General features: G+C 37.3%; 1 protein-coding gene across 1 annotated transcript in view; it reads right to left on the bottom strand.

The window, feature by feature from the left end:
* LOC110158002 (copine-9-like) overlaps nt 1–8,645 on the bottom strand; it is a 229,330-nt gene extending 220,685 nt beyond the window's left edge. The window contains exon 1 of the mRNA XM_020922421.2: nt 8,566–8,645. Coding sequence (XP_020778080.2) covers nt 8,566–8,645 — 80 coding nt within the window. The remainder of the gene's footprint in view (nt 1–8,565) is intronic.
* Between the last annotated feature and the right edge of the window lie 13,674 nt (nt 8,646–22,319).

Raw genomic sequence — 22,319 nt, 5'->3', positions numbered from 1 at the left:
AAGGTGGGGAATTGACCGCTTGCTTGTCTCCATGGAGATGTTATTGGTTTGCCTGGAATTTCCACACTATGGCATTAAACTCCTGTGAGGTTTGGGACATGTTATAATGTTGTTACCTCCTCAAAAACATATGTGGATTTGCATTTTGTTTCATTCACACATTTCAGTAACTCTTTATTTTTAATCTGTCTACATCCCCAGTGCTCAAAATGCTCTGCTCCACATTGTGATGTCATGAAGAGGTAGTTTTCTAATTATTAGCTACTTTTTATCTTTTTGGTCAGGACAGACTGGCAATTCCAGAACTGAAATAATCTTTATTTATTTTACTATTTACTGCTATTTTGTGATTTTTATGTTTTCTGCTTTTATTGCTTTTATTGTTTTAGGACTGGTATGACCAAATTTTAACAATTTACCTTTTTGCTGTCTTCATTTTATGATCCCTGTGCACTTTGGAAACTGCTTTGTTTGTAAAATGTGATAAAAAAGTGGATTTGGATTTGAATTTGAATCCAAAGGCAAGGCAAGTTTATTTGTATAGCACAATTCGTACACAAAGTAATTCAAAGCGCTTTACAGAATAAGAAATACATTAAAATCACAATAAAAACAAACCAAAACATAAATAATCATCATATAATTAAAAAGAGAGAGAGACATAAATTTCATAAATGAGAGTGAATATCTTTCAGTCATATGCACAGCTAAACAGAACCATTTTGAGCCTGGATTTAAACAGAGTCAAAGCAGAGGCCTTATGATGCCAAATGATGCTAGTGAAGATGTGTGGAGTTTAAAAACACAGTGGAGCACTTCCTGTATTACCACATGACATCACAAGGTGGAACTGTGTTTTCTGTTTGAGAGAAAAACTCAACCTAAATCTGTAGGATATGATGTTAAACATGTGTGAATTATAAAACAAAACACAACTCCAGGTATGTTTTCGATAAAGAAACATTACAAACATAGAGCAGAGAACAGAGTAATATGAGCCCTTTAAATGTATCTGTAGTTTGGGCAGGTGGTTTATTTCTAAAGCCACACAGTGAAACATTCCAGGTACAGCATCTTCATGGAGACGAAAAAGCAGCAGAACCAAAAAGATAATATTGCGTTCCATTCATTTTGATTACCATAAGAACTACTGAGCTGTATATGTCTAGTATACATGCGCCTGTCTGTCTGTTTCTGCGTTTTATAGATTGTAAAACTCACTTAATCCCACAGCAATAAAAGCAGCATCCAGGTCAGAACTATTCACTATAATGCACTCAGCAGAGACATCCCATAATATCCACCACAACAGCAGGGGAAATATGAATACATTTAACATCATAGGATCACGTTTAATCATTAATCAAAAGCATAATGTATAGATTAAGTTGGTAATGTCTTTTAACTGACTCATGAAGCAATAATCTTCAGTGAAAGGGAAGTTCAACTCGGTCTGAAACATAATGTAACCGTGCATGTCTGAGTAGCTTTTCTGAATCTAAAGCCAGAATTATTGATAATTCAAAGGGCCCATAGTACGCTATTTTCTGTGTGTTATAATGTTGTTTCCTCATCACAAACGTACCTGCAGTTGTGTTTTGCTTCATTCACACATGTTCAACACACAAATTCTATATATTTAGGCTGAATCATTTGGATAACTTCAGCCCGGAATTGCCTCTCTATTAGACCCCATTTACACTGAAACGAATCCGCGTATCACTGTATCACCGTATCGGAAACGATCTGCGTCCACACACGTCGTTTCTGTGTCTGAAACCCTTTCTTATCCACGCAGCTTTGAGCATGTGTTTACGTTTTACAGAAACAAAACTTAAAACCGCATGGCTAATTTGCATAAACTGAGCGCTCAAAAAACAGCTCACTATTGTGCGCTGATGCAGTTCAGCTTCTGTCGGACTAAAGGACACGACTCAGTGGATTATATGTGTTCTTTCTGTGACAGAGGGGTGTTCTGCTGATGGTGAGTCTGTTCTGTGCTTCTGTCACGTTGGAGATGGTTCATGTTAAATTTTTCAGAGATTCTACATCTGCAGGTCATACACACAGACATATGAATATATTCCAGCCTCTTAGCGTTTAGGCAGTGAATTAGTTACTTCGCGGTACTTAAACCTACATCAGCGTATCAGCGTTTTCAGGTGTCCACACAGTGCCAGATCAGATCCGTACTCAAATTAATTTGTGGAAGCTGGCGGCAACAGATCGTTCCATCTCTGGAGCCATTTTCAATCGATAATTGTGGACAAACACGGCATCCAGAACGAAAACGATTCGAATACATACTAGTGTGGATGGGGCCTTAAACTAAATGTAAAAGGTAGCTGTTGACAACTTCTGCTTCATGACATCACAAGGTGGAGCAGAACATTTTGAGCTATGGAGATGTAGTCAGACTAATAATGAGGGATTATTCAAACATGTGTGAATGAAACACAACTCCAGGTATGTTTTTGTTGAAATAAACACATTATAACATGGCTTACAGCTCACCAGAATTAATTTTGTGTAATACAGGACCTTTAAATATTCTGTGCTCATGATTAAAATGCTAGCTCCAACCAGGAAAGAGGCTGAAAATTAGACTATGATTTACTAGATCTACTAGTAGCGTCTCTGTCAAACAAATAAACAAATATCCACTGAGAGTCGATGGGATTTTTCTGGTAAATTATTAACACCAGAATATTTTTCTGTGAAATATGTAGAAGGGAGAGGGTCTAAACAAAAGGTTTAACAAAATAATCCATAAAAGTCGACTAAGGTAAGTTAAAGATTTTATTTGTGTTATAATTGGACAACCTGGGGGAGTGGTTAATGATTTGTGGACTGTAGGTCGGGTGTATATTACTGGGCTAATAGGATGTTTACAATAAAGAAAATCAAACTGTGAATCCATTTATTTATTTTATGCATCTTGGAGAGAAGAGAAAAGTTGTTTTGTTTAGTTTTTTTCTCACAGTGGAGTCTTGGTTCAGTTTTCTGTAAAAACAAGTGTCTGATAATTGGTTTTGTCTATCAGATGCATAATGTCATTCTCAACAATTACAAAATGTATTTACAGAGGCATTCGCTGAGGTAGGACAAGAAGTGCTTATTCATCTAAAGAGAGCTGTATAAGTGTCCCAAAAAAAAAAACATTTTACATACACTATTAGTCAAATGTTTGGACACACCCTTTTATTCAATGTTTTAAATAATATGTAAAAAAATAAAATAAAATGTGTCTTGATCTTCATCTAAGTAACAACAATAGACAAACACATTCTTTTCAATGAAACTGAAACTATTTTTGTGCAGTATTAGTTAAAGCAGAATGTGTTTTTCTTGCAAATGTATGTAACTTTGATATGTGTATACTCTCTACATTTGATATGCATACAGAAGAGGGAAATATGTAGCAAAGGAAAAAAAAAAGTTTAATAATTTATAATAATTAATATTCGCCTAGTGCTGAAACACTGGTGATGTCCAAATAAAATTCACAATTTTCTGGTTAGACGGTTTGATTTGTGCAAGATTTTTCTCTGTTGATGTTCTTGGGCTGCTCCCTCTCCTCCAAAGCAGACATATTCAAGAAATTGATGTGCGAAGTTCTCACCCATAAATAAATAAATACACAAAATAAAAACACAAATAAACAAAAATAATACTGATCATGATACATGGGTTTTGGGAACTGATCTTATAGATGTATTAAAGGTCCTCAAAATTACACAGAATTGACTCTTGTGAGCTTTAAGTTATGTTATAATGCTCCTCAAAAACATATCTGGAGTTGTGTTTTGTTTCATTCACATTCACATATTCACATATTTGAGGAATCTTTTATTATTACACTCTCTGCATCTCCAAAGCTCAAAATGCTCTGTTCCACCTCGTGACATCACGAAGCGGAAGTTTTCAAGTTAACAGCTACCTTTGACCTTTAGTAGAGATTAGCAATTCCAGAGCTGAAATCATCCAAATAATTCTAATGAAAATGTATGGAGTTTAAAAATACAGTGGAGCACTTCCTGTGAGTGTTTCCTGTTTGAGAGAACTCAGCCTAAGTATGCAGGGTCTATGTGTCAAATATGTGTGAATGAAATAAAACATAACTCTGAGTCTGTTTGTGATGAGGAAACAACATTATACCATAGATCAGAAAATATATTTTTGATTTTTAGAAACAAAAATCAGCAATATTTAGCCATATGTGGTTATCTTTGCTGAAGGCTGGTGAACACAGTAATTTAGACTTACCCATAAGCAGAACATTTCAAGTTTTTTTATTCATCAGAACCAATGATTACTGGAATTTGATTTGGCTGCCTCAAAGGTCCACTTTGTAACTTTCCTGGAGGAGGGTCCATCAAATGCTTTTCTCAGAGAAGATGTTATTGCTCTGTCTGAAAGATTTCACAGTATGGTATTAAACTTTTCTATCTTCATAAAGACCAAACCAGGCCAAGTTACAGGTCAGATCTGTGGAGAGGTGACCCCACTCACTCTCAGAATACCTGTTTTCGAGATATTTTTAGCTGAAAAACCACCTGTAATTGGTAGCGCTGTTTAATGTCGTACTGTGGAACATTCGAAGCAAATCAATGACATAATCATAGAAACAAGCAGGTGGCAGACCTCCAACCAAAAAGTTACATAATGCAGCTTTAAATCTCCACTTTGGAATACTGAAAACTGCTCAAAGATGTTCGCATTTCTGAGGCCGGTGGAGGATTTGGCCCACAGGTTTCGGGCATGTCTCAGGAGGCACTTTTGCAGGGGAACATCATGTATTATTCAGGAAGAGAAGTGGACAGGCTCCTGCAGAGAGAGGTGCAGCTGGCCCTATCACTGCTCCCTCATCCAAACATCCTGCTATCTCCCGTTCATCTATCACACCGGTGTAACGGTCAAGTGAGCACGCAGACAGACTGGGGTGGGGATGGGTGGTCCTAAGATCAATAGTGTATAATGTTGAAATAAAGGCTTCACTGTTTTAAAGGGACCTTATTATGCTATCTATATCTCTGTTATAATGTTGTCTCCTCGTCACAAACAGGCCTGGAGTTGTGTTTTGTTTCATTCACACATTTAACACACAAATCCTGCATATTTAGGCTGAGTTCTTCTCTCAAACAGAAAACACTCTGTTCCACCTTGTGATGTCATGTGGTAATACAAGAAGTGCTCCATTGTGTTTTTTTATGTATCTCCATACACCTTCACTAGAATCATGTGGATAATTTCAGTTCTGGAATTGCTTCTCTGTACAAACAAAAGGTAAAAGGCAGCTGTTAACTTGAAAACATGACATCACAAGGTGGAACAGAGCATTTTGAGCTTTGGAGATGCACAGACTAATAATAAAGCATACAACACAACTCCAGGTATGTTTTTGAAGAAGTAACAACATTCTAAAAGCTGCCACACTCTACAGGATTTTTCAGTCTCAAACGATTTTTTAAAGTGCAACAAAAAGTGCACACTATACAGACACATAGAGAATCTTAGGAGATTTTAAATCTCTAATCCCTTTTTCCTGTTTGGAGTAAAACCACTCACTTTGAGACTCAAAAAGATCAGAGCACTGCACTTTTAGTTTAGATACAAGTCAAAACTGTGTTATTATTACTTTAGATACATGATTTTTAATGTACAGAATGTTGTTGATAAAGTGCCCAGGAAGTAGTGTATTGCTAATCTGCAGCTTCACCCTGATCCGTGCGCTGTGTGCATGTAAACAGACACATGAGGAGCTACTCTCACCTTTTTACTTTTACAGAAAGCTTCATATGGGATTAAAAACAATGTTATGTGGACTTGATGACATTATTTGCAGAGGACAAATTCTACGGATAATATGGATGAGATGCTGCAATTTAAATTTACAACTTCTCGAGAGGTGAGTAATAATTATTTTCACTATTTACTAAGTTTGTATCTTGCTCACGCTGTCTGCCCCTGACGCTCTTTTTTTATTGGCTGCTACTGTAGCGTAGCTGATGTTTGGTGGTTACGATCTGACAGAGCAGCTTAGAGTCACACACACACTCACACGAGGAGCACAGTGGCTTTAAAATCACAGATGAAGACACAAAGTTGGGTCACGCCTCCCTGAACTGAGGGAGAAACAAATCACAGCCAAAACTGAGCAAATTCTCCTGTAGTGTGCGATGACCTTCACATGGTTAAAAGCTCATGAGTCCGTTTTGCGTAATATAGGAGCTTGAATGCATGTGTCTGTAAGCACGATTGTGTCATCCTTTGGGTTCTGTTTTGTATTGATATGTTGCAGCTGATGTGATCAACATTCCCAAGAGTTGTGATGCTAACTGTAAGCACTGCTCTGTCTGAGGATTTGTTAGACTTTAATCAGATTTTTTTTTATTTTAACACAAACTAACATGAAAGAACTCTGCTGGACTGCTGGACCTATATTAGGTGAGATAATGAGAACAATGTAATATGGTAAAGCTCATAAAAAGTCAATTTAAAAGTAAAATCTTTGAAACCCATAAAAGACCAACCCCATAAAAATACACAAAACCTCTGGAGTAAAATCATCTGTAACATAATAACAATCTTTTATGTGACAATAGAACTCTGAGTGCAAGTGCAAAAGTTCAGAACTGAATACCTGGAGGAGGATTAGCCTGGAGCCAAGCCACGGGCCAGGAGAGGTCAAAGTTCACACATAAGAGACAGCACCACAGTGTCTCTCTCTATTCCTCTGTCTGTTAAGACGTTAGAAGATATTTTTACATCAAACAGCCCCCAAGGCAGCAGTTTGAAAGGTATTTTTCAAGTTTGAGAAATGTAACATACACTTATTCACATATTTGTCTGTTTTGTGTTTTTTACACCACACTCCAAGGTGCATTATGTAACTTTTCTCTTGCGGGTGCTTTCCTGTTCCTCGAATATTTCACATTATGACATTAAACTCAACTATGTGCAGGGGTTACCTCTCCACAGATCTGACCATTAACTTGGTGGCATATGCTGGCTTCATGGATACATAGATAAGTTTAATGCCATACTGTGGAACATTCCAGGCAAAGCAATAACTATAGAGACAAGCAGGAAAGCTACAGGAAAAGGAAAGTGCACCTTTAATGGCAGAATCATAAAAACAGATACATAAGTTATCAAAGTAAATAGTAGCGATTTGAATAGTGAAGTCCATCATATTTTAGCCTTAATATAACTGAGATTCATTCAGACTTCATTATATACTTTCCACTTTAGTCTTATCAATTATTAAATTACATTTGCCTAAAACCTCCTCTTTTATAGTCTCAGAGGAATTGCTGTCTGCTCCTCCAATACTTCTCTTAAATGCAGTTAAAGAAAACCTCAAATGTCACTCTAATTAAGCTGTTCATTTACCTGCCACACAGTTCAAGTGAGCAAATGCCTTAATATGTGCCTCTGCTTTTTAACCACTGAACTCTACTTTTGACAGTACGCAAAGGAAAACCACAGCACTAGAGAGAGCTGCTCAAATGGATGATTCTTGTAGTCTACATAATGCCGACATATTCATATTTACATTAACATTTCAACTGTGCAGACGACATGGCAGGGGCAGAGTGGTTAGCGTTTCACACCTCACAGCAATTTGGGAATCTTTGAGGCGAATCAGGATGTTCTGTCTCTCACAGCTCTGCTTGTTTGAGTGGGTGTGGACACAGGCTCTCACTGTACCACACTAGTACACTAAAGGACATGCATCTTCTGAACAGGTGAGTGAACAGTTTTCTTGCACAGTGTCACTACAACAAATCTGAGTGTTCATTATTGTGAGAAGAAACAGAATGTTTTCAAAATGATTCACAAGTATTGGCACTATAAAGAAGCATAAATTAAATATTTAATTTAGTTAATTCTCACTGTCTAATGCATTAAGCTCTTCCTCTAATATGTGATCTTGTCATCTTTATAAAATCAAACATTCTGGATGGAATGTAATGCTAATATGGCACAGACACATAAAAAGCATTTTATTTGGTTTATTTGAAGTGCATGGCTTGAAAATATGCTTTTATGTGTGCTTATAATTAATCGTGACCTGGAAAATCACTTTTAGGCAAACAATTACTAATCTTGACATCCCAATCTGCCAGAAACCCCAAAACAGTACAGATTAATAGATGAGATCAAACCTGGATATTAAATCTCTTGAAACCCCTCACTCATTTTACGCTTATTTTTCTACGTGGTCGCCTTCATTTGCCCGTCTAATCACTCTAAAATCTGGCAACAAATTCATGTGTTTGCGAGCGCGCCTGGGGTGATATGTTTCTCTATCCCAAACACCGTTACGCACAAGCAATTGTCAAACTCAGCCAAACTCACCTCTCTAAACCACAGTATTGTCACGTCTGCTTCACTTTACAAGCTACATGTCTACTGTACAATACTTCTCTGTACTCTGTTGCACCGATAAAGCACTTTCACTGAAGGACTGCATTCATAGATCGTTCTTTCCTTTCGCTGTTTCAACTAGAACTGTAAATGGATAGTACTCGGAGCACAAACGCACTTTTACGCACTTACCGGCACGACACTGTAACTTCTATTTTAGTTGCAGGGACTCTGGTGTTGAGAGGATCAAATTCCCCTATTGAAGCCATCATCTCGACCCACGACGCGCGCAGAGCATCCACGGACACACGCACTTCACGGCGAGGAAAGCGGAGTGGGGGAAAGGAGCGGTTGAACGTAGATGCGGTAGCGTGTTTAGCGATCGGTGACGCGCGCTCGCTGTAGATCCATCCGCGGTGTGCAGCTGGTGGGGTCCTCGGCTCTGGAGCGGCGGAGGAGGGAGCGGCAGAGATACGCGCGGGCAGAGGGGAGAGAAAGTTGTGATTTAAAGTTCATTCATCCTCCGTGCGTCCGCGCTGTCCGCCCAGTGTTCCAGAGAAGGAGGAGGAGGAGGTGGTGGTGGAGGAAGAGGAGGAGGAGGTGAGCAGAGCCACTGGGAGATGGTATACACACGCACACAGGCGCAAGGAACCAGAGGTGGCTGGCTTATTACAGGTAGAAGCTTTGATTTAGGAGAAGCGTGTCGCAGGTTGCAAAGGAGAGAGTTTGGATCACGAAAGGCACAATTACGCACACTTTTTGGTGACGCTTGTTTTAGAAGTATTAAGCCAGGCCTCCAGTAAAACTAGCTGGCTCTTTTTGGTCTATACATTAACTAAATATGGATGAGAGGAACCAGAATTTTGAGAGATTAGTCCAGAGAGAACGAAGAGATTTTGATATGTGGTCTATACAATTTTGACCTCACATTTTTTGCATTTCTTTTATTTTCTATTTTTACCATTATTGTATCCCTTACATCATCTATTTAGCATATATTTAATCATAATTATTCTTTGTTTTATATTATCTTCAGGCCCGTATAAGTCTTGTCTAATTGTTTATGGCAATTTCATTCACATGAGATAAACTTAAAACAAAAGAAGAGTGATGGTTGTAAGAATATATTATCATCAATAAGCAAGTTAAACCTTATAATGTGTGACCTATGAACTGTAAATCCATTCTAATCATTTCGCTTGGCAGTGGTATATGAAGGTCATTCTAGTCAACAACAGTCTCTTGTCTATAAATCTTTGATGATAATTGACAAATGGGGTTAATTCTTTAATCAATTCCATTTGTGTCTCATAACCCAATAAAAAGAGAGCTCCTTATGACTCATCGGCCCAAGAAGAGTCTCACGTATTAGATTTGATTTATTATTACAGTTACAAATAAAACAAAATGGCGTCGTATTCTGATTTATAGTTTCTGTTTTGGCTCTCTTTTCTTGAACAGCAACGTTTGTTCATGCCTGGGTTGCTCAATGGTTAGTTAGTTCTTTGGTCAACTGGAATAATCATTTCCCATGTTATAATGATTCATGAATAACACAAAAATGACCTTTAACACTTCAGTTTTTCTGCAGAGCGAAGGGGTTTTAGCAGAAGTGTAAAGGTGCACGATGTAACTTTTTGGTTGGGGGTCCGTCACCTGCTTGTTTCTATGGCGATGTCATTGCTCTGCCTGGAATGTTCGACAGTATGACTTAATAAACAGCTCTACTTTATGTTTATTAAATTACTTGTGGGTTTATAGCTCAAAAATACTTAGAAAAACAGGCATTCTGACTGTGAGCGGGTTAGGCTCTCCACAGATCTGACCTGCAACTTGTTATGGTTTGGTGTCTGTGAAGATAGAAAGCAATAACATCTTCATGGAGAAAAGCATTTGACAGACTCTCCACCAGAAAAGTTACACAATGCACCTTTAACACTTATTTTGCCCAACCCTCTGAACATATAGAACTCAATACAAGATGAAAGAAAATCTATTTACAGAAAAAAATAAAATAAAAATCCTCTACAATATTATAAGTGAAGGAAAGATCTACCTAAGTATATCTTAATGGTGAATGGGTTGAAAAGAACAAAATCCTTTCAGTGCTAATTATGATACAAAATTCAAGATTTTATTATCATTGTTATAGAAAAACAAAACAGAAAAATAACATTTAGAGCATCAAACACTGCATAGTTTTGATGTTATGTGCAATAAGAACCAAGACCCCATCCAATAACCCCATAAATAACCCCAGAGTAAACATGAGCACATATGTAATAAACAGTAACAGTGACAGCAGCAGCATGAAGGGCAGATCAGCAATAAAGTGCATCACAGGGACAGACAGTCAGATATGTGGAGTTTAAAGGTCATATATTAATCTAAATAGACTCTTGTGAGCTTACGTCATGTTATTATGCTGTCCCCTCATCAAAAACAGACCTGGAGATGTGTTTTGTTTCGTTCACAGATGTTTGAGTAATCTATTATTAGTCTGTCTACATCTCGAAAGTTCACAATGCTCTGAGTGATGTCATGAAGCAGTAGTTTTCAAATTAACATCTATATTTTACCTTTTGTTTAGTAGTGATTAGTAATTCCAGGGTTGAAATTATCTACATGATTCTAGTGAAGGTGTATGGAGTTTAAAACACATTGGAGCGATTCCTGTATTACCACATGACATCACAAGATGGAACATGGTGTTTTCAGTTGCAGCGAAGAACTAATGTGCAGGGTTTGTGTGTTAAATTGTGTGTAAATGAAACAAAAGAAAACACAACACAACACAACACGTATGTTTGTGATGAGGAAACAACATTATAACAAAAGTATAAAAATAAGCATAATACAGACCCTTTATTGTCCATCCATCTAATTTCTTCTGCTTATCTGGGGCTGGATCGCAGGGACAGCAGCCTAAGCAGGGACTCCCAGACTTCCTTCACCCCAGACACTTCCTCCAGCTTCTCCAGGGTGACCCTGAGGCGTTCCCAGGCCAGCTGAGAGACACAGTCCCTCCAGCGTGTCCTGAATCTTCCCTTTATTGTCATTACATAATAAAAATGAAACATGAATTTTATATGTTGTAGCTCTTTCAAAAGGAACTCAAAGATGATTTATAACTGAGCATGAACAGAGAACAAAGAATTACATAAAGGAGCACTGCTCAGTATTTCTGGGGGAGGGTTTGCCACCTGCTTGTCTCCATGGAGATGATTGCTTAGCCTGGAATGTTCCTTGCTATGACATTAAACATATCCCTCTAGCATTTATTAATTCTGGGTGATTCAGTCGCTCAAAAACACAATAATTCCTTCTCTGAATAGGGGTGACTCTCCATAGACCTGACCTGTAATGTAGTGTAGTGCTGTAACCTGCTTGTCTCTTTGCGATAGATCACAGGTTTAATCTATACTGTGGAACATTCCAGACAAAACAAAAACATTTCCATGGAGACAAGCAGGTGGCGGACCCTCCACCAGAAATGTTATACAGTGCTTTGTATCACATGCCCCTCTATAGTCTAAGAAGTACATAGGAAATACTTTACATATACTGTAGTAGGACTAAGTGACAGTATCTTTCCCAGGGCTGTTACTCTCTAAATTTGCACTTAATGCCCTTTAACCTGCACTAATGTGTATGCTAATGTTATAAACACTATAGTCGCTCGCTCTTATGTGCATAGTAACTGTCAACTGTTACATAATATTCCTGTTGTACGTGTATTTTTATCTAGGCTTGCTTGTAAGCCTGTCATTTTGAAGCTTGACATATAGATAAGTGTTGTGATAAACAATGATATTAAAACTACTAAATGCCACTGATTAAGATTGGAAATAAAGGAAGCATAATCTCTGTACATCCTTTTTAAATAGAAAGTATCATTAGAGTCCATATTATGCTATTTTCTGATCCATGTTATAATGTTTCCTCATTAAAAACAGGTCTGGAGTTGTGTTGTGTTTCAGTCACATGTTTAACACACAAACTCTGAGTTCTTCTCTCAAATGGAAAACACTGCGCTTGAGGCTAGGTTTATATAATGATGGTCTGAACAGAAGACCCAAAAGTGGCGTCGCATCTTCACTTTTTATTCTGCGTTTAGATTAGCGTTTTTGGGAGAAAATCGACGTGCAAACGGTGACACAAAAGTGTGTGGAATTTAATTGGGTATGCATGCCATCCGACATATTTGTTTCTGTGTACTGTATGTATGTGACGTAAACGCGTACGTGACTTGAGCAAATCTGATCAGAGTTTTGAGTCTTGGGCAGTGTAGATGGAAACGCTACGGCGGAGTGTATTTAACTTTTCCACTCTGCAGGGTGGTTTCCGTTTTTTACATTTTTAAGCCCCAAAAACACCGTCACCATCTAAAGAAAGGCACTTCTGAAAAAATAGTTTGTCGCTTTTACCCACAAACAACAAACACCTTCACTAGAATCATTTGGAAAATTTTATCGCTGGATTTGCCCATCTCTACTAAACATTGTTAACATAAAAAATTACCACTTCATGACATCACAAGGTGGAACAGAGCATTTTGAGCTCTGGAGATATAGACAGACTAATAATAAAGGGTAACTCAAACTTGCATGAATGAAACAAAACAAAACACAACTCCAGGTATGTTTTTAATTTGTGTATCATTCGTTCATTCGTATAATATAATTTTTTTTTTTCTTCCAAAATGGAAAAAATGGATAACGACCGTTTCCTGTTTTCATGACTTAAACTGCGATGCCGGACTGAACCAGGACTAAAACAGGTCTCAGTCCTGGTCTCAGTCCCGGACTGGTCCAGGTTTCCTGATCACATCTGGGCCAGTCCCGGCACTCCTGATTTAGTCCTGGTTTAGTCCTGGTTTAGTCCTGGTTTAGTCCTGGTTTACCGGACCAGGACCAGGACTGAGACTGGTTTAGAGCTGGTTTAGACCTGTTTCAGTTCTGGTTCAGTCCGGCATCGCAGTTTAAGTCATGAAAACAGGAAACGGTCGTTATCCATTTTTTCCATTATTCATTTAAACATAATTGAAAAATGAAAAAACAAATCATTATTCATTTTTTCATTTTGGTTTTGGAGACAAATAATGAAGAAAACAGTTCTTTTCATTTTCTTAGTTTTGGTTTTATATTGAAAAACAAATGAATGAATGTTACACAGATTGTTTTTGATTAAGTAACATCTTTATCACGGTTTAAAGTTCACAGGAGTCAATGTTGCGTAAAACAGGACCTTCAAAGTTGAATCTAATCTCATAGTTTTGTCAAAATACAGTAAATACACACAGTAAATATAAATTCATAGCATAACTGTGTTGAACATTCTCTATTCTCTTCATCCAGGCCACTCAGTCACATCAGAGCTGGACACATGACCAGTAGATCTCTCTTCATAAATAATACAAGGCTGTTACAAAGTGCCTGTTTGAGCCTGACCTTTGCCACTCAGAACAAAACAGATTAGAGTGTAGGTCTGAGTACTTTATAGTCTCCTCACAACCAGCCTCAGTCAAAAGCAATTACTACATATAAACATTTAAAGGGCCCATATTACTGTATTTTCTGATCTTTGTTAGAATATTGTTTCCTCATCACAAACAGACCTGGAGTTGTGTTTTGTTTCATTCACACATTTATCACACAAACCCTGCAGATTTAGACTGAGTTCTTCTCTCAAACATAAAAAAAATAAATAAATAAAAAAAATCATGTGGTAATACAAGAAGTGCTTCACCGTGTTTTTAAAGAAAGAATCATTTGGATTAGTTCAGCCCTGGAACTCCCAATCTCTTCTGAATTACTGTAAAAGTAAACTTGAAAACTACTACTATGTGACATCACAAGGTGGAACAGAGCACAGTAATAATAAAAGGTTACGCAAACGTGTGAATAAAACAAAACTCAACTCCAGGTATTTTATCGAAGAGGTAACAACATTATAACATGGTTTAAAGCGCACAAGAGTAAATTTTGTGTAATATAAGACCTTTAAAGTTTCATTAATCCTTTTTGAATCTCCAATTTTTATTTGTTTTTAAAGAAAATGTCAGTACATATTACATAACACATCATACAGAAGGTTCTGAACATATCTTTAATATATGTGTGGCATTCTCACTAGACTAGAACTAGGCCAGAGCATGTATAATTCATAACTGTGAAATCCAGTGCATTTGCCTGAAATCGCTTTCAATAAAGAACACATATTAATGAATACAACTGTGTGGAACCATTTTATTTTGAAATCTTTCATGTATAATCGATTGTTTTCCTTTTGAATATGAATTGTTGGGAGTGGGAGTTCACAACAACAGCCTTTCATGTTGTTTTTGTCATCAGCGATTCTGCGATATGAAAAAGAAACTGTCTTTGAGTTTCCTTTGTTTGATTTTTTTTTTTGCAATTGGGCAGTGCTGGAAGAAGTACTCAGTTTTGTTACTTAAGTAAAATTTCAGATACTGGAGCAAAAAATGAAAAAAAAAAAAAAAAAACTTGACATAAGTAAAAGTATTAAAGTACCTATTTAAACATTTTCTGAAAGGTGCATTGTGTAACTTTTCTGGTGGAGGGTCCATCAAATTATTTTTTTCATGGAGAAGTTATTGCATTGCCTGGAATGTTTCATGGAGACAAAGCCAGATCAAGTTACAGGTCAGATCTGTGGAGAGGCAACCACACTAACAGTCAGAATGCTTGATTTTATTTTATTTTTTTCTTGGTATTTTTGAGCTATAAAACTATGGAGTAAGAAAGCTGTCAAAAATATTCGTGCGCATAAAATAGAAATCCGTGCATATTTGGCTGTAGTTGCGCATAAAATAAATATTTGTAAACTCTCAAATGAGTCCAGTCGTACATAAAATATATTGTGTGTATTTTATCCATCAGAATACAAATTGAAAAATTACGACGTCATGAATTACAATCATGAAATGAAAATTTACGATTACGCTTTCATCAGTACGAATACGAATTCACAGACGGAACTTTACTGTCAAAAATACGTCATCACTTCACAGACATTATTCATCGAGCAGAAGAAACATCGATCAAGATCAAGACTGCGCAGCTCAAGTTTGTAGCAGAGGGTAAAAACAGAGTAATAGCACAAGAAGCTACAACAGCGACCAACAAGTGGGTTAATTAAAATCTATTGTAAAAATGTCTTGAATTCGGGAACCGAACGCTGCTGTATAATATTGTGTAGAAACACCTCCTTTGAACGGGAAATTGCACCTGTATGTTAGATAACATAGTGGAGCCAGTTGGCTAACATCCGACGTAACGTTATCCCAGGGCTAATTAGCAAATATCAGGTTCTCTGTATGTTTAGATTAAAACATTCACGACTACAGCCACAGCGAGCATCAGTCAGTCTTCACTTCAGCTGCATTTCAGACAATGGGTTTTTCATGAGTTATAATGGGTTATAATGAGCAAATCCATCCACGTCACGGTGACGTTATACTTACCGGTAAATACTGTAATATATACCAAGGTGTTGCCTGTAAACACGAACATTAATTGTTGCTGGAAGCTGCATTAAACTGTAATGTGTAACATTTCATTAGCTGTGACGTCTGTAACCAGGACAGTTTGGTAGTGTTTGGTGTAAACTGGGACATTTCAGCGTCCCGAGGAACATTTGGTGGCATTTCATGCGAGAAACTACAGCCAAATATGCACGGATTTCCCAAATACGCATGGATTTCTATTTTATGCGCACGAATATTTTTGACAGCTTTCTTACTCCATATAAAACCAAATGTAATTGAATAAATGTAAGGTAGATTGGTTTAATGTAATACTGTGGAACATTCTAGACAGAGCAATGACATATCCATAGAAACAAGAAGATGACAGACCCTCCACCAGAAAAGTTATACAGTGCATCTTTAAAGAGCAAAAAGAGTTTTCACAGATTTTGAGATCTAATAAAGCTTCAAATGTAGTGATTTTGATTGTGATCTATGCTGATTTTTGTTCAACAGAAACAACTGAATTGATAGTTCTGTATTAGATGTTTTTATTTTTGTTTTCTCAAATTATAAAAGTGTTCCGAATAAACCGTCTGACTTTTGTGCAGGTCTCAGACAAAAATAAAAACTACTTTTACTTTTCAGTCCTGTTCAGAAATGTAGTAAAGTAGAAAATACAGATACGTGCTCTCAAATGAAGTGAAGGAAAAAGTCAAATGTCTCCACTTTAAAGTACAGATGTCTAAAATGTCACCTTAAGTACAGTACTTTATTACTTTTACTTCGTTATGTTCCACCACTGATTGTGTATTGGCACTTGTAAAGCGTTGAAACTTAACCAAGGCTGCAGTTCAGTGGAGCAGAGAATAACGGTCAATTTGTGTTAGACGGCTATTCCCAAGTGTACTAATAATAGGCCAATATATAGACTTTTGAGAACGCTTAGAAGAAAGGTGCACCAAGTGTTTGTGTGGTCATCAATTAAGCTTCAGATTTGGTAGTAGTAGGTTAAGCGTATGCACAAAATATTGAAGAAATAAATTGTCTTATTACCCTATTTTCTGATCTATGTTATAATGTTCTTTTCTCATCACAAACAGAACTGAAGTTGTGTTTTGTTTCATTCACACATGTTTAACACATAAACTGAAAACACGGTTCCATCTTTTGATGTCAGTGGCAATACAGGATGTGCTCCATTATGTTTTTATTGTGTACTGTGTTATTATTTGGATGGTTTCAGTCCTAGAATTGCTAATCTTTTCATTAATTCATTCATTTATTTATTTGTTTGAGCCAGGTACAACAAAAATTCAAAAAACAATAACAAAAACAGGGATATGTACCTGAACATATATGGGACCTGGTGCTCAAAAGGAGTAGGATGAAGTTTAAAAGGCTTAAGAGTCCTACCCCAGTTGTTTTACATAATCACGTGGTTCACACAATTTTTTTGTATACACCTTTGGAGTGCTTACCTGTCACCAATCTCTACTGAACTAAAGGTAAAAGGCAGTTGTTAACATGACATCACAAAGTGGAACAGAGCATTTTGAGTGTTGGAGATGCAGACAGACTAATAATAAAATAATTACTCAAACATGTGTGAATGAAACAAAACAAAACAACTCCAGGTCTGTTTTTGAGGAGGTAACAACATTATAACATGGCCTGAAGCTTACAAGAGTCAATTTTGTGTAATATATAACCTTAAAGTTTATAATTAAAATGAAAAAGAAATTCTGCCCAAACATGAGATACATATATTTACAGTACGTTCTTATCCTGCGTGTGACTTGTGTCTGCTGAGGTGTCATAGAGGATTAGGGTCAACCACTGTGACCCACCTACAAAAGGTCACTAGTTTCCCTTTTGAAGTCAAACCACCAAGCATGACACCATATTTTGGTTTTATCTTTTAAATAGTCCTGAAAGAAATACTTTACTATACAATGCCCATGCATGCAAGAGTTAAAAATGCACTGTTACTATAAATGAACCAAATTGGTAACACTTTATTTAAGGGTACACTTATTAACATTTAACTACCTGATAATTAGCATAGTTGTAGAAGGTTAATTTGTTATTAATTAGTATTTATTCAGCCCTTATTAATGTCTAATTCCCCATAAGCATATTCTGCTATTAGTTAGACATTAACAAACATTTTCCTATTAATACACTCCTTATTACTGCTTATTAGTTTGATACTAGGCCATTTTTGTCCATGAATTATGATTCTAATCAGCTTTTGGTGGTGTTAAGGACTAGTAGCGCAAGAAATGTACTGTAGGTTTTATTATTTGCACTTAATAAATTTTTCTTATTCTTGTGTAATAAAACACTCTGTTAGGTGTTAAGCCATGAATTAAGTCATTAAGCTCTGAATATGCTCCCCATTCTAAAGTGATGTTTTGATCATAGTTAATAAATGATTAGTTTGACACACCCACACACACACACAAAATGAAATATGGTCCCTGTTCTAAAGTGGTCTCTTCTTCACACTTGATTCATGTATCATGACATGCATATTCATAGTTAATATATGAATAGGTAGTTTTACAAAACAATTCATGGACAAAAATGGCCTAGTATCACACTTATAAGCAGTAATAAGAAGTGTATTAATAGGAAAGTGTTTGCAAATGTCTAACTAATAGCAGAATAAGTTTATGGGGAATTGGACATTAATAAGGGCTGAATAAATACAAAGTAAGGACAAATTAACTATCTACAAATATACTAATTAGCAGGTAGTTAGATTTTAATAAGTGTACACTAAAACAAAGTGTCACCACAGAATTTAATGACTTTCAGGAAGCGGTGCCATTGTTCAACCTCAAAGACGTGATTGCATGTCAGTTGAAAACACTTAAGAGTTTGTGGAGGCAATCCCAAACAAATAATGATAATCTTAAACATTTTGGATATTTCTTTCAAAAACAGTCAATCTCCGGTAGAGCTACACTGACTCTTGCCCACCATCTGAGATTATGACATCATCCATTTACCGTATGATGCAATATGTTTTTTTCTTTAGTACTCTGATCAAATGTTACTCTTTTCCAAACCTGATCTCCTGGTTGGAGCATCTCATCATGAAAAACTGGGCTGGAAAATATATGTTTTATGTATGTTCACAGTATGGACTATAATCACCTTATTATGTTCAGCCTTTTACTGTAAATAGGTCACGGATCACTCAGCCTGTCGCTCCAAACACAAAACACTGCTCTTTGTTTTCAAGGATTCTACACAGAAGACGTCAAAAGCACGTCAATCAGGTACTCTCATTTGCCTGTGAGTAATTGACAGAGCCATATAGTCCTATGTATTATGTTTATATGGTTCACGAAGCAGGGCGTATTTGGAGAACGGATTGCCTTCTTCTCTTTGCATTTTTCCGCACAGGAGTGAACACCAGCGCTCCCTGTATTTGGTCAGACTCTTATCATTTTAATCCCATATCAGTAATACTTCACAGACCGCCATTTCCCATAACTCCGGCTCCTAAATGTCGATTTCGCCTGATAGGGGCCATTAGTTTGGATTCTTGATAGTTGCAATGTTGATAGAAAGATGTTTAAATGTTAGGAGTGTGTGTTCGGTGTCTATAAATACAAGCTGTTCAATAAAGCTTCTGCGTTCATATAAACAGTGTAGACGGTGTAGACTTAGACAAACTTTATTGATCCACAAGGGAAATTATTTGGACAAGTAGCTCAAGCATCACCATATATTATAATAAGAAAGAGCAACAATATGAATAGTAATAATAAATACAAAAGAACGCAAAAATGTCAAGAGACGGGTGGGTGCACGACAACAGCATTCGTTTGTGGGAGCTGGAATCGCACCATTAACCTGTTTGTGAGTGGATCTGCCCGCTCAACTAATAATCTTTATGCCGAGAGAGGGATTCAAACCACTAACCTTCAGATCAGTGGACAAAAAACTCTAATTTCTACCAACTGAGTACGTGTACAAGTAAAAATAAAATATAGAAATACGGTAATACAAATTTAGGTCAGCAGTATACAAGAGGTCATAAGGAAACTAGTGCAAAGATGAAATAATGATTGACAGGACATAGGGTTGTAGTCGAGTGACGTTCGTTTGGTCTTCAGTGAATTTATGTTACTAGGTTTTTTTTTCAGACCAACTGTCTTCCTATGACTGTTGGTGCGTTCGATTATTCATCTGACTTGGAGGTCCGAGGACGTTGCCTAGAGACATGCGCTGACACGCCCCTTTTCCTCTGACGGCGCAACTCGGAAGAACTCAGAGTTCCCAGGGTCACTTTTAAGTATGAGCTGTTTTCATTGTGTTTGGACGCTTTGGTGGTTTTAATGGTAATTTCAGTCACTCGTATCACTGCAATACCTTACTGTGTCCGTATCACTGCCTATCGGTCTGGTAGGCCAATATTGCACAAAGACTTCTTTCAAACAGATGCTGCTAAATGTCACAAGGGTTGAAGATAAAGAAGATAAACAACAACGATAACAACTTTCCTATAATGGGGTAGTTGCGTGTTATCTACAGTCCCTGACAAAAGTCTTGTCGCTTATCCATTTTGTAGAAACAAAAGCTTATAAACTGACTTTAAATTAATCGATTGGTTTTAGAAATGTCTCATATGAAAGCTAAAACCCTCCCAAATTATGCTCAATATACTAAAATAAATTTGCTTCACTGAAGAAAGATTGATCATTTAATGAACACAGAAAGGTCAGATTTTGGCAAGACAAAAGTTTTGTCGCCTACAGAAAATTTAACAAATAATTTACTTCAAATACAAAAATATGTTGCATAACGTCAGTGAATTAAGTAGTGGTGCTGTGAGATCCATATTTAATATCTTGTATGACTTCCATGAGCTTGAAGGACTGCATCCATGCGGTTCGACAATGATTCATACAATTTGTTGATGAAGTCATCAGGAATAGCAAAGAAAGCGTCTTACATGCCTCCCAGAGTTCATCAAGATTCTTTGGTTTTGCCTTTCCATGCTTCCTCTTTCATTCTACCCCAGACATGCTCAATGATGTTCATGTCTGGTGACTGGGCTGGCCAGTCCTGGAGCACCTTGATCTTCTTCGCCTTGAGAAACTTTGATGTAGAGATAGAATTATGCGATGGAGCACCATCCTGCTGCAAAATTTGACCCCTTTTATGGTTGGGAATGTAAGAGGAGCTAATACTTCTTGATATTTTAGGCTATTGATATTGCCTTCCACCCTGCAAATGTCTCGCACACCCCCAGACTGGATGGAACCCCAGACCATGATTTTTCCGCCACCAAACGTAACTGTTTTCTGGGTGAATCTTGGATCCATGCGGCTCCAGTAGGTCTCCTGCAATATTTGTGGCGGCTGTGTGATGTAATTCAACTGAGGATTCATCTGAAAAATCCACCTTCTGCCACTTTTCCAGTGTCCATCCTTTTAGCAGGCTGTGGGCCTTGGCAAATGCCACACGATTTTTTTTAATTGCCTTTTGTTTAGTGCTGGTTTCTGTGCACTGATTCGACCATGGAGGGCCATTTCGAGACAGAATTCTACAAACTATTCTGGTTGACACAGGGACTTGAGGTGACCAGGCCTGGTGGAGTCTGCTGCAGTGGAAAAGGGGCTGGCCTTGGATTTTTGAATCAACAAACGGTCCTCCAGAGCAGATGTCTCGCGGGGTCTGCCGGACCTGGGCTTGTCAAAAACATCTCCAGTCATTTCAGATCTTTTTCTTATTCTTTGTACTTGACGTTGAGACACACATTGAAGGTGTCAGCCACCTCAGCAGTGGATCTGGTCTTCAGCCTCTTGATAATTAATGCTTTGGTCTCAGGGTGGATCTTAGGCATGTTGTCAGAGGTCAAGTTGCAGTTGATGTGAAGGTCTGGTGTGCTGGGGTTCTTTTTATACACACCCACTAACTGATTGATCAGTAACTGATCACAGGTGAGGCTGTAATCTAGGATTGGGTGCATCATATGACAAGGCGACAAGACTTTTGTCTTGCCAAAATCTGACCTTTCTGTGTTCATTAAATGATCAATCTTTCTTCAGTGAAGCAAATTTATTTTAGTATATTGAGCATAATTTGGGAGGGTTTTAGCTTTCATATGAGACATTTCTAAAACCAATCGATTAATTTAAAGTCAGGTTATAAGCTTTTGTTTCTACAAAATGGATAAGCGACAAGACTTTTGTCAGGGACTGTATGTCCATTCATATATAAGGTTTGTTCGAGAGCCGAGTGGGAGACAGATGGATAATCAAATGTACCATATAAACCGGGACGAGGGGGCTTTTTTACTCTCACACACCTGGGATACTGTCTTGAGGAAGTCGGACTGCAGATGGTGCTGTCTTCCTGCCTCCACCGGTAGGAAGACAACACCAAAACTTGTTTAAATCAGCTGACTGGACACGTCTCAGCAACATCACGTGAC

Source organism: Boleophthalmus pectinirostris, unplaced genomic scaffold (assembly GCF_026225935.1).
Source record: "Boleophthalmus pectinirostris isolate CB_2022bp ecotype Guang Dong unplaced genomic scaffold, ASM2622593v1 HiC_scaffold_8, whole genome shotgun sequence".
NCBI lineage: Eukaryota > Metazoa > Chordata > Actinopteri > Gobiiformes > Gobiidae > Boleophthalmus > Boleophthalmus pectinirostris.
This window is presented reverse-complemented; position numbering and strand designations above follow the sequence as displayed.